This window comes from Pyrus communis, chromosome 15 (genome assembly GCF_963583255.1).
Source record: "Pyrus communis chromosome 15, drPyrComm1.1, whole genome shotgun sequence".
In the NCBI taxonomy this organism is placed as follows: Eukaryota; Viridiplantae; Streptophyta; class Magnoliopsida; order Rosales; family Rosaceae; genus Pyrus; species Pyrus communis.
In genome coordinates this window covers 16,214,997-16,232,252 of record NC_084817.1, presented here as the reverse complement: position 1 = coordinate 16,232,252, position 17,256 = coordinate 16,214,997, and the positions used below count along the sequence as shown (strand labels likewise).

Sequence of the window (17,256 nt, the reverse complement as noted above, 5' to 3'; positions counted from 1 at the left end):
TCATTTAATATTTTTAAATATTAAAATAATAAAGAAAAGTTAAAAAACAAAACCTTTCGTCCCTTCCACCCCTCCCCCCCTTCTCTTTCTCCCCATCTTCATCTTCTTCCCTGCTTAATCTTCAACAAAAAAAAAAAAAAGAATTTGAAAACCCATTAACCCCCAACTCCCCCCCCAACAAAAACCAATCCAACCCCCTGAAACCCAGAAAGAAGAAGAAGGAGGAGGAGGAAGAAGAAGAAGAAAAAACCTAAATCCCGTTCGCCAGGCCGATTTCGCGGGTGGAGAACCTGGGCATGGAGAAAACGGGGGGAATGGGTGTGGATTTAAGGAGTGGGGTGTGTAGAGGAGGGAAGAGGGTGGGTGCGGGGGAAGACAATTGGTTTTTTTTTTCTTTTCTTTTTTCTGGGTTGCAGCAAATAGGGGGAAGAAGAGGAAAGAAGATGAAGATGAGGGAGAAGAGAGAGGGCGCGAAGGGGGGGAAGGGACAAAGTTTTGTGTATTTTTTTTTTTCTTTCTTTATCCTGGGTTGCAGCCAAGATTCTACAAAATGCTAGGCGCTAGTCGGGCGGCGAGTTGGGGCCTAGCGCCTTGGCGGGGTCTAGACGAACTAGGCGGATTTAACTAATTCCATTATATTTCATGTAAATAAGTGTATGTTTATACTTAAAATATATATAATTTCATCATAAACTACAAAATAGAATGACACATATATTATGAAGTATTAGAACATAATGAAAACATGGGGAACAAACATATAATGTGTGCTCATTTAAGTATTCGACAAGTCTCTTACAATTTATTGAAAAAAAATAAAATGCAAAATGAAAGTTATCTATTTTCTGCCTAAGTGAGTCGATGCCTAGGCGGGTCTGGGTGGGTGCCTAGCCCGCCTAGGCGGGCGCCTCAATAGGTATATAGGCCCTTTCTTAATTTTCAAATGCCTAGGCATTAATCAGGGCGGTGACCAGGCACCTAGCTCCTAGGCAGCGCTAGATGGGGATTTTTAGAACAGTGGTTGCAGCAGATAAGAAGAAGAGGAAAAGAGATGAAGATGGGGGAGAAGAGAGAGGGCGCGCGGGGGGGGGGGGGAAGTTTTGTTTTTTTTTTTTTATCTTTTTTCTGGGTTGCAACAGATAGGGGGAAAAAGAGGAAAGAAGATGAAGATGGGGGAGAAGAGAGAGGGCGTGCGCGGGGATGGGGGGGGAAGGGGGAAGGGACAAAGTTTTGTTTTTTTTTTTTTGTTTTTTTTTTTTTTTTTTTTTTTTTTTTTTCTGGGTTGCAGCAGGTAGGAAGAAGAGGAAGGGAGATGAAGATGGGGGAGAAGAGAGAGCACGTAAAGGGGAAGTTTTGTTTGGTTTTTTTTTTTTTTTTTTGTTTAACTTTTCTTTATTATTTTAATATTTAAAAAATATTAAATGATGTTTTTTAGTTTTCAATAATTTTTTAATAGAAAGTGGATCCCGAATCAAGCCACGTCAACATTTAACTGAGAAATTAACATAAAAATTGACGGAGGAGGTATGACATTGGCACAAATTCGTAAAATGAGGTATGACGTTGTCATTTTAAAAAGATGAGGTATGAAAGTGTCGTGAGACCAATAGTTGAGGTAGTTTTTTGTACTTTATCCAAAATTGAAAAACAGTACCTCGACTACTTTATGAATAATAACGACAATCACGTTTCAACGAAATAATACAAAATATAAATTAAATAGCAAGATGATCTATATTTTTGTTTCAAAGAAAAAGAAGAAGGTCTGCAAAAAAACGATGAACTCCATTAACGACAAAAATCTGTAACTCAACCTAAAAAAAGTTAGGGGTAAAATCGAAAAATCATAATTTATTATAGTTAGGCCATTTTTAGTTCGACTACTTTAATATGGGTCTTGACTAATCATTAAACAAAACTTATAACATGATTTTTTATTAAAACTAAAACCTTTCAAGCCTTTTTCATTAGTTTTGCTTTTTATTAAACTTTGAGTCTTTTTGGTTAAATAACATTTTAGGATGATTTTTGGTTAAATATTTGTTGACCCAAACCCTTTTCATTAAAGCTCCCTTAATTATAGGATTTGAGTTTATTGATAAATTTAAGTTTTATTATTAATATATTGTAACTATACAAAAGGATAAAAAGGATAATTAACATTTAAAATTTAAGTTGCATGTAGAAACAGGTTACATAGGTTCAAATAAAATTTTATATTTGTAAATTGTGGAAATATTCACAGATGTATCGAATATCGATAACCGTTACTTTCAATAGAAATGATGGAAATTCAAAATGAAACTTTAGAGATTGTCAAATATTGGTTTGGATGAAATATGAAAGTTTCTTCGATTTTTAATAGATGTGTTAGGAATATAAGCAATATTTGTTAATTTTAGCCTAAACTTCACCTTATTTTCATATCTTTCTATGAATTTTTTTATACTTCCATGAAAATATCGACTCTATTAGGCGTATACGACCTCGTACATAGCTTTTAAAATTACAACTTTACCCTTTACCTCTAAAATCCAGCAAAGATCCGGTTGCGTTCGTACTTGGGCATATTATACGGACGAAACTAACACGGCGACCCAAAATTTAGAGAGAGAGATGGGAGGACGTGGAGCTATAGAGGTGGCGAAGACGGTGGTGGAGGTTGCTGACGTGGCTTGGACCGCCATGGAACACGGCCGCCATCACCTCCACCACGAGGACCACGACGGCGAGGGAACCAAGTGCGCGGTTTCCGACGAAGAACTGGAGGCTCTGCGGGCGGAGAATCGGCGGCTGAGGAACTCGCTGGAGCAGAATCTGAAGCTGCTCGAGAACCTCTCCGAGTCGCCTGCGGTTTTGGATGATTGCCCTCCTGATGTAAACGATTTGGGGTCGATTTATTTCGATTCGGTACCCTTTGATCAATTTGTATAAAGATTTCGAATTTTGATTCAAAAACTGAAACTGGTATTTGGGTTTTTTTTGAAAATTCAGCTGTATGCTCGGTTAGTGGCGACGGTGGATTCGAACAGCTTCTTGACTAGAATCAAAGCTTTTCAGAAGGAGTCCATTGATGATTATCAGTTTCCTTTCAAACCAGCCACAGGTATACAAATATATATATATATATGTATGTATGTATGTATGTATGTATGTATGTATGTATATGTATAAACTGTTTCAATTCTGTGTAATAATCATTGGGTTTGTTTATAATTCATGTTTGGATTTTAGGAAGTGATTTGGAGAAAGCTGAAGTTCTAATCAAAATTGACAATGAAGAACCCAGTCGGTGGGTGTGGATCACGGATGATATGATTCCGGGTAAAGTCGAGGAGAGGAGTGGGATTGACAATGAGAGCTATGTTGTTGTTAGTGAGGAGCATGTGGTGGATGGGATTGCCAATTTTATGGCCAAGTGTATTGTGTCAAACCCGAAAGCTCGCGTACGTATCCACTCATTGCTTTTTGGTTGCTGTTTAAATTATGTTGCTCATTTTGGTCTCATGTTGTTTTGCTTCCTTGGAATTGCAGAACTTGACGCCAGAGGAGCTGCAGAAAAGTAAGTTTTTGTTGGTCTTTCTCAGTTGATTCTCCGTGTACTTGTAATGTCTTAACCCAAATATGCTAATAGGTTATTTTCTACGTGAATCGTGTTTAACCACTTAGTTTGCAATCCTCTATACTTTCCATATATCTCAAAAACCAATTGCAGGTTTTGTTGTGCCTTGCTACGCACTGTGGTTAGATGTTGCAGAGTATGATGAATCGAATAAGCTTGGATACATAACCAAGAAAATGGAATTGAACTTTAGTTTCTTTCCTTCTAGAAATTTCATGTTGCTAATTTAGTCTTTGCATCCCAAACTGGATACTCATCTAAAGTCTTATCTCTGTCATTTAATGATTCTCGGGCTTGACTTTGAAGATTTAGTGGGCAATAGAGAATGCGTCTACCGAAACTCATCCTTGGGAGTCTATAATTTGCAGTTGTAGCTAAAGCGATGGGTGGTGTCAGCAAATTGGAGAAAGTATTGGGCATTTGGCATGCGGGGAAGTTGTTCTATACTTTGTCCACCTGGGGACTTGCTCTAACCGGGTAAGTATTTCTTGCCCACCTTCCTGTTGTGTTAGCCTCGAGAATGTTAGCAATTTTAGCCTTGATTATCTGCTACTTCATGTTCATAAATGGCATACAATGGATGTATTTTCCATCGCTTCTCTCAATTATTATCCAAGAGATAGCATGTACGTACATTTTCCCAGAATGTTTCATACAACATGTTTCGTCAGAGTAGCGAAAAACTGTTTTGAATTAGGTTGCTCATTTCTTACTAATTTAAGAATGTCATGTTGGCTTGTATCACAGATTGTATAGGAGCCGTGCGGTATTAAAATTTGCTGCAATGGGGCTGCACACAACTAGCAAAGCAATTATGAGAGCAATGTGAGGCTCCCTGCCCTACTGCCGCTAAAAACGAAGATTGGAACTGTACAATAACGTCACTGCAGGTTTATAAGAATCCCATTTGATGTAAATAATTGTAAATAGTGCTTGTTCTTGTTTCTGCTATGGTTTCATTGACTGATTTCTTGTACTGAACCATTGATTGATTCCGCGTGTTTCCGCATCCAGTGCAGATAACATGCAACTGCTGAATGCTTAATGAACTATTTTAGTTACTGAACTGCAATTGCTAGAAATGGAAAAGGAAAAAAATGTGGAATTAACAAAAACGGGTGTGTATAAATGCGTTCTCTAATTTTTTTTTGTTGTTGAGCGTTGTATGATCATTCGGTACAACCACCGCTCTTTCTGGCGCAAACGACTACTTTAAGAACACAAGAAGAAAGTTAAAAGAAAGAAAACCATAACTGCTATGAGCTCGCCATAAGTTGTACAATCAGGCCAGCCAGATTTCTCTCTCCACAAAATTACTGCGGTTAGGCATCACAAAACATGGTGATGCGCTTCTCAATCACTAAGGGGTAGTTCGATAACCATTTCACTTTTAGTTTTTGGTTTTTCTGTTTTCGGCCCCTAAAATTTCACATTTGCTTTAGAGAACTAACATTATGGACTTGTTTGGATGTGCTTTTAAAATAACTGAAAGCGCTTTTAGGGAACATGTTTTTGGATTTCAAAAGCACTTGAATGCTTTTTGCAAGAAGCACCATGTGCTTCTTCGAGGAAGCACTTTTAAGTGTTTCCGGGATTTATTTGCATATTTACTAAGGATTGGTTCTAAAAACATTTTCACCAAAAACGCTTTTAGTTATTTTAAAAGCACATCCAAATGAGGTCTATATGATGGTAGTAATACCATCTCCGAATCGGACTGGGATTGACCAAATACAGACCTGCAGAATGTCCAAAGCCACAACTTATTCAAGAGATGTAAGAAATGACGGTAGTAATACCATCTCCGGATCCAGTAAACCTTCGCTCCTTACAAAAACAATCAGTTTCTCGATCTGCATGAGAAACATTTTGTCACAGCGGAGGTAACTTACCCAAACATTTGTCTTCTTATGTCAAAAACACCTGCAAAATTCAAGCAATCGAAACATATGATACGCAGAACATGTTATGATACACACAAACATGTCTAATGTCGTATTGAAACAGTCCATTTGGTTGTTGGGGCTTCAGACACACACCACCAGTAATATATGAAGCCCGTTTCCCATCCATGAAAAGCATTCAGTAAAACTGACATAAGAATAAAGCTAATTATGTTTCAAATACTAGAAAAAGTGTATATCAAAAAGACGTTCTAAAGACAACCTACCTGCTGTAGGAATGCAGAGTTGCTCGAGTCCATATAGCAAGAATCTACAGGAACCTGCAGTGGATGTAAATCAATGATGCATTTGATATTCGTGACTTCAAGCAACTTTGGACTTCTGAAATGCCTAACGATGAAAGGGAAAGCAACTGGGAGAAAGGTAAAATGGTTATTTGGTCAAAGAGCTACAGATATCTTTTGTTCTACTCCATCAGGAGAGTAAATTTGGACTTCCAATCAGTTGATTGTATACAATCGTCTTTTAGAAGAAAAATTAAAGATTGCCTATGGCAGTAAGTAAAAAAATTTCAACTTCCAAATAGCGACTTGCCATTTGCAACCAAATATATAATTATTTAAGTACAGATTAGTAAAAGGGACAATAATGAAACAAATCAAAGTGCATTTGACGTTGAAGTATGGTATCCCCAAAAACACTACATGCTTTTCAGAAACATAAAAATGGATCAAATGCATACCATGGAACGCTGTGCAGAAAATATTGAATTCATGATTGCAACATATCTGATGATCAGTGAACAGATGGCAACATGCCATCGTTGCTCCCAATTAGCCAGACCCTCGTTCAACTTTCCTAATATATTTCCTTTTGATTTGTTAGGTTTTCAAGGCATATCGAAAGTATAAGAACAAAAACTAGTTATTATTTTGGTTTCTTTAATTGAACATTTCAAAACAATATGAAGGAGAAGGATAAGCAGAGGCAGAAGGGGGGAGGGTTGCGGCAGTGGGTGGTCCGGTGACAAGTAAGCAGTCTTGTGAGTTTAAATGAAAGGGAATTCCAACGATTTTAGGTGTAGTGTAATTTGATTATAATTTTTAGGGCAGTTTGGTCTATTTAAGCGTGTCTTTTGCTATAATTGATAGTTTTTATAAAAACTAACATTTATGAAATTATAAGGTAAACATTGGTTATATATGAGAAATTCCCCTAACAAATGGTGCGTAAGAAGTAAAAAATGGTGCGTGACAGGTAAAAAAAGGTGTGTGAATAGCACATCCCTATGTTATTGGTTAATTCCTAGCGTGGGGAGGGACCTTGCGGTGAAACGACGTCGCTTTTTCAGTTTTGGCTAAATATTTAATCAGAGCTCGACATCGCTGGTTAGAAATTAAATAATTTTAGGAATTTGTTAATAAACGTCAAAATTTTATAGTAAGCTCCAAGAGAATTCCATGTGATCTAATATCCAAGTGTGTAGAGTGTTGGGTTTCTATTTGTGCATCTCGAGTTTGAAATTCACTCCCCTCCCAAATTACTGTAATAATTTCGAATCATCTGCCATTCTTAGACCTACTCCAACTCTAGGAATAAAACTCAAATTTGAGGTTCTAAACCAACCCCAACTTTCTCCAACCCTTGGGCTAAATATGAGTTTTAACTCAAAACTCATTTATGGGGCAAATTTTGGGCAAAATTTCCATCGGGTGAGTGGGTTGGGCCACCATGTATGTGTATTTTATTTTAGTTTTATATTTATAAATTTATTGAATCCAATAGCTAAATACTATTATGATCAAATCCAACAGTTAAAAAAAAAAAAAAAAAAAAAAGATTTAACGGTCAAATTTAAATCTAACGGCTTAAATAATTAAAATTGTTAGGATCCTTCCCTGATTTTACAACATTTTATTTTTGAAAGAGTGAATTGACGAAAATGCCCTTAGAGGCGATATTGTTGACTTTTGTTGACAATCATTTCGTGAAGTGTATGAGCTAATATGTTATAGTATTTGTGTAGTACTCGTTAATACGAACACATGGACGTAAGCGGGATCGAAATCAAAGTTACGATAGAGATTTACAAGACAATGAAGCGAAAAGCAATTTAGTAAATTAATTGTCCTAGATATTTTCTCATTATTTTATTATTGTTTTTGTTTAGTAGGACCCACACACAACCTCTACCTCACTCCCTTGCCCTATGGAACTTTTTCCCCCACACTCCTAGACTCTTTCTTCTCTCTATATCTTCTCCCTCATCTATCTCCTTTCTAACACTCTCCCCATCTCTCTCACTCTAACTCTCTCCTCCCTCAAGCTTACTTAAACTCCCTCTGTTCTTTGCCAACCACTGAGACACCACCACTGGCCTGCCCACTCTGACAACTTGACCCCACCAAACGCCTTCCCTCATCTTTCCTCTATAATCAAACAAACCACCACCGACACCTTGTTTTTCAGTGAACTATTGAATTCCTGATAACGGTAATCCTCGGGAAGGGAAAGGTTCTAAAAATCCTATCAACCTCCAATTTCAAAGATCATAAACTTGTAGGTGTTAAGACCAAAAATAGTTTCTTGGAGCATTTCGTGTGTCCCTGGTTTCAAGTTCATAATACTCCATCCATTTGGAAAGGTTCTTGGAAACAATGTTTTTTGGAGGGCTAAATTTTTGACACTCGAGGATCAATGGCTTTTGATGTCGAGAAGGGCACAATTTTAATGGTCGATTTTTTGCTTAATGGTGGGCAACCTGGGGAGTCACTTTTTGCTTGCCAGTTTGATCAATGGATCAATTTGTTAAGAATCTGGAGATTAGAAGGAGATGGTGATGATAATCCATGGGGATGGACTATCGTTGCCCAGCCCCTGAAATGAGTGGATAACTGTGACTTGTCACCAGTTGTCTCCCTTTTTAAAAGAAAAAAAAAATAATGGGTAATGGCCATTTGGACTAAACATATTTACTTTATTTAATTAAGGTGCTAAGATATCTCCTATCTTTACTTTATTTAATTAAGGTGCTAAGATATCTCCTGGCCAAAATCCCTATAAAAAAAAAAGGTGCATTTGTGCCTAGAAGAAATATTTGATAGAGAATTTACCACATACGTAAACGGATTAAAAACTCCTATAATACTTGCAAGAATGACAAGGATATTATAGTATAAATGGTTCTTGCAAGGTCGTTCTCCACAAGGATTATTAAATAAATCGAAGCAAACCAAATTTCAATTAATTATTGTAAAGTACAAATTTGGGGTGATTGATTTTTATAACCTAATTTAATAAAACGAATTTAACTAATAAAAGTAAACTAATCTGCAATATTAAAGATAGGGAAAAGGAAACAGTATTGGAGAAATCAAATTAAGAAAGCACTAAAGATCCACCGTCACCATAACAATCCTATATAGTTCTGTCAATTACTTATGACTTATACATGCATATTTCGAAGGTTAGGTTTTCCTAATATATGCCTACTTGGACCGCCAACATAAAGCGTATATCAAACATGCAATTCGTCTGTGGTATTCAAATCAAATCTAAACATGCATGACTCATTAAGTTATGTGAAACCTTTTGAAAAATCATGCAACCCTAATGACATGGTATTCATCCTAAGTGAACTTGCACATATTAATCACAAGAAGCCTTTGTCAATTTCAGGGACTGATCTCCGACCAAAATTGCATCAAATTACCTTTCTAAACATCCTAATGGTGATCAAGCATCAAGATAATTAGATAGTTTAAATTAATAATTAATAATTCGAAAACCTACATGCATATAATCATAAGTAAATTGAAGAGAAACTACATATTATTGCCTCACCCTAGCAAAAAGAGAATTAGTTACGCATATTCATAATAAAAAATCATAAAGTTCTTTATTGAAATAATAAAAGATCGAAAACACCTAGAATGGAAAAAGTTTGAAAATCTCTACGCTTGGCCAATTTCCTATCTTCAAGACTTCAAGAAAAGAAGCAACTCCAAGAATAAAGCCGACCAAGCTTATTTATCCTAGCAGAAATTCAATCCTCCTAATAAAAGGTCTTCCAATCGAACTAGGAAACTAAATAACTAAAATAAAATAGGAAACATAATCCTAAATTAAATGATAAAATTCGCCTAAAATCTGAACAGCCACGTTTTAGACTCTAAACTGCTCCAAAACCGGCCCAATACAGCTGGATTTGAGGTTTGAAATATTCTGAACACTTTTCCAGAAGGCCACAAACCTATCAGAGGTCATCTCGTGCTCCAAAAATGCAATTTAAGCCCATAAACGTCATTTTCCAGCACTTTGCACTGCTCATTTATCCCGTCACCATAAAATAATCGCTTGGTAGAAAAATCCCAAATTTTGATACGAACACACCAAGAGACACACGAATATCCTCCAATTTGAATCACTCCAAAATTTGTCTGTTTGATCATGTTTTGCTCCAGAGGAAATTGGATGTCCTATATTAGAAATATAAATCAAAGTATCAAAATTATATCAAAATAATTACCAAAACATAAAGAATAGGGTAAAATATATAATATGAAATTGACTCATCAATATTGTTGACAACATTCTTGTGACAGCCCATCCCGAAATATATTTTATACCCTTGGACGTTAAATGGTGTTGTGTGACATGCGCTTTGGTTGTGGACCAAATATGTTAAGTTCTAATTGTTTGGACCCAATTAGAATTTTAGTTTTCTTTGTTTTTGGTTGGTGACCCAAGCTAGGACCACACACACACACACACACCTAAACCAACTCGTTGACTCTCTCTCTCTCTTCCCTCTTGGATTTCATCCATTCTCTGTACAACCATACAGATAGCTCTCAAACTAACCCTTGCATGCACGGATCGACGTCTAGGAGGTTATTTTTGTGTTCCTTGTGAGCCCAAGAGCTCATCCATATAGTTAGTTCGACATGAAGGCTTCAATTACTCGAGAACCAGAAAACCCCGATGAGGTGCACTGTTAATCCATCGTGATCAAGGAGGTTTTGTTGAGTTTGGAGGTGTTAGAGAGCCTTAGAACTTCTTCACCAAGCTTAGGGAAGAATTTTGGAAGGTTTTGGACGTTAGGAAGCTCGGGTTTGACAAGTTGCAGAGGTATTCGGACTATCGTGATTTTTCCAGCGAGATCCTGTGAGTTTTAGACCTAAAAGTGGTAAGGTTTTGTTCCTCTCATCCTAAGCTTCATTTTGGTTTAAATCTCTTGAATTTTGGTTGAGAAACGAAGAAGATATTGAAGTTTTAAGCACATGCTTGAGCGTGGTCGCGCGTGTGGCCGTGCCTTGGCCGAAGCGTAAGGGCGCGTAGGTGATCAGAAAATTCTTCTAAAAATATGGGGATTTTTGTGGGGTTGAGTAGATCACGTTGGTATATTCAAACATCACAATTGAGCAACATGTGAGAAGTTAGTACCTAGTTTTGTTTATGTGCTTTAAAATAATATTTAAATAGTTGTTTCGCATATAGGTGAGACTTTTCCAGTGGACGAGCGCAGTCAAGCGAGACTTAGGGGCTAAGACCCTTCCACATATCAGTGAGTGGGCATTTGGTTTTCAATATATATATGCTTGGTATTTTTCCCAGAAAATTGATTTAAATGATTCCTATGTTTTGAGCTCATAAACCTACACCCCCGTGTTAGTGCTCCCACTCGTGGTTAGGCACAGTCCTTCATGTGATGTTCACCTCCCGCACCATACGCTCACCTTAGATCCAAGTTAGGTGCATAGTCCTGTTGTACAGACCATTATAGGTGGTTCCGACTCATACGTGACCCGCGATTATTCACACAGTCTTCACGTGATCGTAGCACTTGAGCGTATTTATTTACACGTAGTCCTGTCGTACAGACCACTTTAGGTCGTTCCGACTCGTGTGCAGGCATATTTGTTAAGATATGGATTTGAGCCGTACAGGTCACGTTAGGTGACTTCGGCTAACTTATCATTTACATTGATTTATATCACCTGGCTTACATATTTTATGCTGAGATATTTGACATGGCATATATGTGGATTTTGCTATTCTGAGCATGGTTGTGGTATATGTATGTATTCTATTTTCTGGGAAATTATACAAGTTTTACAGTGAGGGGTTACTATCTTTGATAATTGAGATGGTTTTGGAAAGCTTTGTTTTTGCCCACTCACACTTTCTGTTTTGCGCCCCTCCAAGTTTTAGGTAGGAGTGCTTGTTGGTGGCTTACGAGGATTTGACGGAGGTTCTGACAGATTATCACCATTGTAGGATCACCTTTGGGTGTTGCATAATTAGTATTCGTCCCACTGGACTGCACTTAGGCTACTTATGCTCTGGTTGTGAACTCACACTTAATTTCATCTTGCACTTTCTTATCTAGTGCTTTAGTTGGTTTGGTTTTAGTTTATTCGCATTTCTTATATTAATATCACTTCCGCACTGTGCACATGGCTACGTCACCCTCATGTGACGGCCAGCACGCCTCGATCTAGGTCGGGGTGTGTCAATTCTTATTGCGCACGAGCTTTCTCGGATTTTAGCAGGAAAAGGTCGCACCAGAGCTATGGCAATCAAGACTGAAGCTTTGTTTGAACAAATTTGGCTTTTAAGAGTATTGGATTACGATGTTTGTGTCGTCCGTCTTCTTTAATGAGTCTATGTAGGGTCATTTATCCACTCTAGAGGAATTGATTCGTACTATCGTCACCTACATTACCATGGCAATGTATCCGAAATCTAAACAACTTTTACTTGAAGTCGAGAATAAACGTGGTAGAAACCTCGTGCCGAAAATTTGGAGTTGGTGAAACAGCGCCAGGCTTGTTAAACTTGCTAGAAACCTACGCATTGGGAGTTGATAACGCCGAGAGGAGGGGCCCTAGAGATCTTATTTGACAGAAATGTGGATGGAAAGAACAAATATGCCATATTGTCAAAATGATTATACTGTTTAATAAGGCACCAAATATACGTCATTTGACCAGTTGTATGGCTCAAACTGTAAACTGAACCAACGGAGTGACCTAAATATCATTTCACTGAAACCATAATGTTCGGCGTTGGTGAAACAACGCCGATCGAATAATGTTTTCTGCACTTCGGTTAATTCTTGCTTAAATGTATGGTCAGTAGTATAATATCCTTCTAAGTTGGGGACAGAATTAGAGAATAGAGATCATAACAAAAATGCCAGTAAGGGGTCTGCCCAGACAATATCCTGAGACTCAAGAAATTGGCAACAAGAATAGATTACAGAGATGGCAACTTCCACTACCTCACACTCACTGACTCACAGTGCATAATCCGATAGTTGAGCAAAACAAAACCCATCACTAATTAAAACCCACCAATGACGGTTCGCCACATTCACAAAATCAGTTCAACGCTAGAAATAAATACGAATCCGATGCTGAAACAACAATCAAGAGCACAAAACGGAAATCATCATAAGATGGCAATCATGAACTTGACATACAAAAGTAGCAGAACAGCGGTTGGGAAATTGCCCAACGGATTGATCAGTGAGCAGGCATCGGAAGTAATCCCAGCAGGGCCACCTATAGGGGGCAATCCTGCTGGAAGCACCCCGGGTAACACTGAAGGTGACTTGGGTATCCCACCAATAGAACCATCTGACTCGGGAGCAGGTGAGGGTGCAAACATTGTGTCACGGATTACTGAGGTAGGTGGGGCTATAAGTGGTGGAAATTTCTGTGGACCTGCATAGTGTTTTGAAATAGAGTTCTTGAGTAACAAATTAATCACAACCCGATTTCTGGCTCCATGAAGCCTTTTTCTTTTCAGTTAAAGAAATCGCAATGAAAAATGTGATCACCCTTCTATTTTCTGGTATGATCTTATTTCAATTGAAAGTAATATACAATCTGCTAATATGCTTTATAACACCAGTAACTGTTTGACAACCAACTATTTATAATAGAGTCCATAATTTGAAATAAGAGAACCAGTTTCACACAGACGCATTCATATTATACGTGATATCCAAAAACCTAAAAGTGCAATAAATTTCTATAGTTTTGTTCCTTCTAATTTAGCCAAGCAGCACAACAGATATTAGCATCTATAATTTTACCTGGGCAACGGGGCTGAAGAGATTTAGACAACCTGCAGAGGAGGACAAAATCAGATTGACATTAAAACGGAAATCCTACATTTTGAAACAGCTATAATAAGAGTCAAAAGGTAGAAGCATAAAGGATAACCATACGTTGAGACGATGCTTCCATTCACAAAACCACCATAGTTACAAGAAGTGACATTGCAACCACCACCACTCTGCTGAACTGTAACGTTCCCGACCATGAGGTTACTGTTTCTACATTGCATGCTCGAACATGAAACTGCTAATGAAGCAGGCTGGCAGTACAAACTGTAGAAAGTAACATGATTATGTGATTAATACTCAACCCGCAGGAGAAGTTGGAGAACATGTACATATAGAAGTAAACTCAATTACTTGAGACTCCCAGGCCCACAACTGCATTGTAAACAGTGGCTTGCTGTAATGGCATAGCTACCATTGGGCACAATCAAGCCATAGTCTTGAGCAGATTTAGGAAAGTTTGATGCACAAGCTGCACTCAAGACAAACAAAATTCAAACATTACCAACAGCCTATTAAATAAACAAAATTCAAACATTTCGGAATCTGCAAGTAATACACTACCAGCGCCCAAAGGAAGCAGAGGGGCATGTTTCACCACCTATCTGACTAACATTTTCAAAGGACCTCTTTTCCAAATCAATTTGCGGTTACTTTTGTTAAGATAATGCGGTGCTTAAGATTGGTTTGTTTTCTGAGCATACTGCTTACATAAAGAAGACAGAAATCGAGCAACAGAGTATTCTCGAGGAAAGGTTGAAGATTTTCTACGAGAATTGCATGGTGAATTAAGGACTTTGTAGTCAATTGTTTAAGTGAAACTTTTACAGAATTACATTATATGATGGTTTCTTATTTATTTCACTTGTGTATATTTCTAGTGCACCAGTATCGTCTCAAGTTGCATCTGCGAGAGAACCAACCATTTGGTTTACTTTAAAGACAAAAACTATATAATGGTAATGTCTTCACTATATAATGGTTTCTTAATCAATCTACTGAAACCTATAACACAAAAGTATTTGAAATATTTTAAAGATGAAAACTATATCCAAATCTGTGCGAGAACCAACCATAAGAAGGGCCTCAAGGATTCACAGAAACAGTATAGCTATGGCAGTCAGCTAACTCAAAAATATATGATGCGGTTATTGGTTTGAACTAATTAAAACACATTAAAATGCACAAACTTTATGAACTCCGACTCTCTACGGTGAAGAATGTTATAAAAAACAAATGCAGCATCTGAAACTGAAAACAAAACAGCACAGTTAGAAGCACCATATCACTCACTAATTACTAATTAACAAAAGCATAATTAAATTAGCATACCAAAATTCAACATAGAAAAACACATTCCAATAATTAGCTTCCAATATCGAAACACTTGATAAGATAAGCAAAATTACAGATTACCTGGCAATGGCACTGCAAGTATATCAGCAGCCTTAATAGCTGTGTTGCCCATGGCATTCACATTCATCAAATCGGTCAGGGTAGTCGAGTACCGGGCGGCAATCCCCGCCAGTGTGTCCTCCGGGTTCACCACATAAGACAAGTAGATAGCCGGCAGCGAATTATCAGTCCCATTGAAGCAAGTGCAGGGCAGAGGCACCACAAGGGTTTGCCCCACGTCGAGCACAGAAGGGTCCGAAATCGAATTGGCCTCCCGAATCTGGTCCGCCGAGACCAAGCCGGAGTACACCGAATCAGCAATGGAGGCCAGCGTGTCGGAAGGCCGGGTCTTGTAGTGGGTAGACACTGACTTTCGAATCCCGTCGACGCAGGAGCAAATGATTGGGACTTTGAGGAAGAGCTGGGAGGGGAGGATGTGGTTTTCGACGTCGGGGTACGAAATGTCGATGGCATTGGCGGTGAGGAGAGCAATTGGGTCGACCTGGAAGAGGGAGGCGACCTCTGAGACCTTGAGATCGGTGTAGACGGTGTAGCCGAGCAAGGCATTGCACGAGTCGGCGTTCGAGCAGGGCTCGATTGTCGACTTGGAGGTGACAAAAACAGCCACATTGGCTAGGACTAGCAGAAAAACGGAGAATTGGGTTTTGCAAAAGGGTTTTTGAATCGCCATTTTTGGAAACTGTTTCTCGAAATAGGGGAAAATGGAAAGAGGGTTTATCTGTGGTTTAACAATGAAGTAAAAAGGCTAGGTTTTTTGGGTTTGAAACTGGGAGAATTTCTGGGTTTTTAATGCTTTTTCTGCTTACCCAGCTGCTTCTATTCCTACCCAGCAGAAGAAACAGAAAGATGGGTTCTTTCTTTCAATGGCGGAAGCTGGAGAGCATAATGCTGGGTTTGGAGCTCAAAATTTTCAGGTTTCCAGATGAGTTTATGGATTCTGGATTCTGGCTTCTGGGTTTTAGGGTTTTGATGATTTGATTCCTATGAATCTTTAGAGAGAGAAAAAGTGAGGAGAGAGAGGGGGAGAAAGGGAAAGTAGTTTTGAAAGCTAGAGAGAGAGAGTGAGCAGAAAATTGTTTTTGTATTTTGCATAGAGTGAAGTGTGCAGTGTGCAGCGTGCAGACACCAGCCAGATTCTTGAGCTTGAGGACAACAACTTTTCCGTTTGGACCAATTTGTCCTCGTCAAACATACCATTTCTCGCACATGTTTCCGCTTTATCCGACGTCGTATCCTAGGATTGTGGTGTTCTGGTAATTTCATCTTTCCTTTTGAGATTTATGGGCATCCAAGTGTACCCCACAGTCATGTACTGTAGGGTTTTGCTTTCAGACATTCTGGTGAGAATACCTGGTTGGGTTGGACCTGAATACTGTATATAATATCCTACGCGCATATTAGAGAGTGTCCTCACGCTTTCGCTTCATTGGATGGAAGAGTCGTTCTCAATCCACGACTTGCGACTAGGGGTGGGCACGGTGCGGTTCGGTGTGGTTTCACCCCTAAATTGAAACCGGAACCGAAATATATTAACGGTTCGATTCGGTGCAGTTCCACTTAAATTTATGACTAGAACATTACGGTTCGGTCTACACCGGTTCCGATTCGGTTCTTGCCGGTTTACGGTTCCTAATAATAAATTATTTGAACACCAAATCATTATGCATTCAAATACATCTTCTAAAACTGATTACATACAGTTGCATACAACACATCTTTTTTAATGCAAATGTCTTTGGTAGTGGCACCAAGTCAACAAAAAGAGACAACTAAAATACATATGCACTGGTCAATCAGTCAACAAACAAAAAAATGATGAAACAAATTGCAAGTTTTTAGACTTCAAAGAGCAAGCAAGAAGCAGCAACTCCTGTACACAATTTTTCAACCTATTTTTCAACCTATTATACCATGACATGTGTGTGTATATATAATTTATTTATTTATTATTAATAAAACGGTTCGGTTCGGTTCGGCCGGTTCTTGGTCATTCGAAACCGGAACCAAAACCGGTTTGAACGGTTCGGTTCAGTTTTTCACTCAAAGTTGACTTTTCCGGTCAACACGGTTTTTTTCGGTTTTTTTTCTTACGGTTCGATGCGGTTTTGCGGTTTGGCGGTTTTTATGCCCACCTCTACTTGCGACTTGCGTGTTTATATATTGAATTCTAAGACCTGGGA

General features: G+C 38.3%; 2 protein-coding genes across 3 annotated transcripts; one reads left to right on the top strand and one right to left on the bottom strand.

Annotated features, from left to right (window-relative positions):
• Positions 1 to 2,556: 2,556 nt before the first annotated feature.
• Positions 2,557 to 4,688, top strand: LOC137717960 (uncharacterized). 2 transcript variants are annotated; one of them, XM_068457480.1, is made up of 6 exons: positions 2,557 to 2,910; positions 2,995 to 3,106; positions 3,235 to 3,446; positions 3,535 to 3,562; positions 3,991 to 4,099; positions 4,370 to 4,688. In XM_068457480.1, exons 1-6 carry the CDS (start codon positions 2,617 to 2,619, stop codon positions 4,449 to 4,451), a joined length of 837 nt encoding a protein of 278 aa, XP_068313581.1. In that variant the 5' UTR covers positions 2,557 to 2,616; the 3' UTR covers positions 4,452 to 4,688. The 2 variants fall into 2 exon arrangements, with proteins under 2 accessions (XP_068313581.1, XP_068313583.1); XM_068457482.1 differs by having other exon boundaries at positions 2,560 to 2,877.
• Positions 4,689 to 12,757: 8,069 nt separating this feature from the next.
• Positions 12,758 to 16,171, bottom strand: LOC137718030 (lysM domain-containing GPI-anchored protein 1-like). Its single transcript, XM_068457550.1, has 5 exons — positions 15,077 to 16,171; positions 14,015 to 14,132; positions 13,766 to 13,927; positions 13,631 to 13,662; positions 12,758 to 13,256 (listed from the first exon to the last, which is right to left on the bottom strand). The coding sequence occupies exons 1-5, from the start codon at positions 15,744 to 15,746 to the stop codon at positions 12,982 to 12,984; spliced, it is 1,257 nt and encodes a 418-aa protein (XP_068313651.1). The 5' UTR covers positions 15,747 to 16,171; the 3' UTR covers positions 12,758 to 12,981.
• Between the last annotated feature and the right edge of the window lie 1,085 nt (positions 16,172 to 17,256).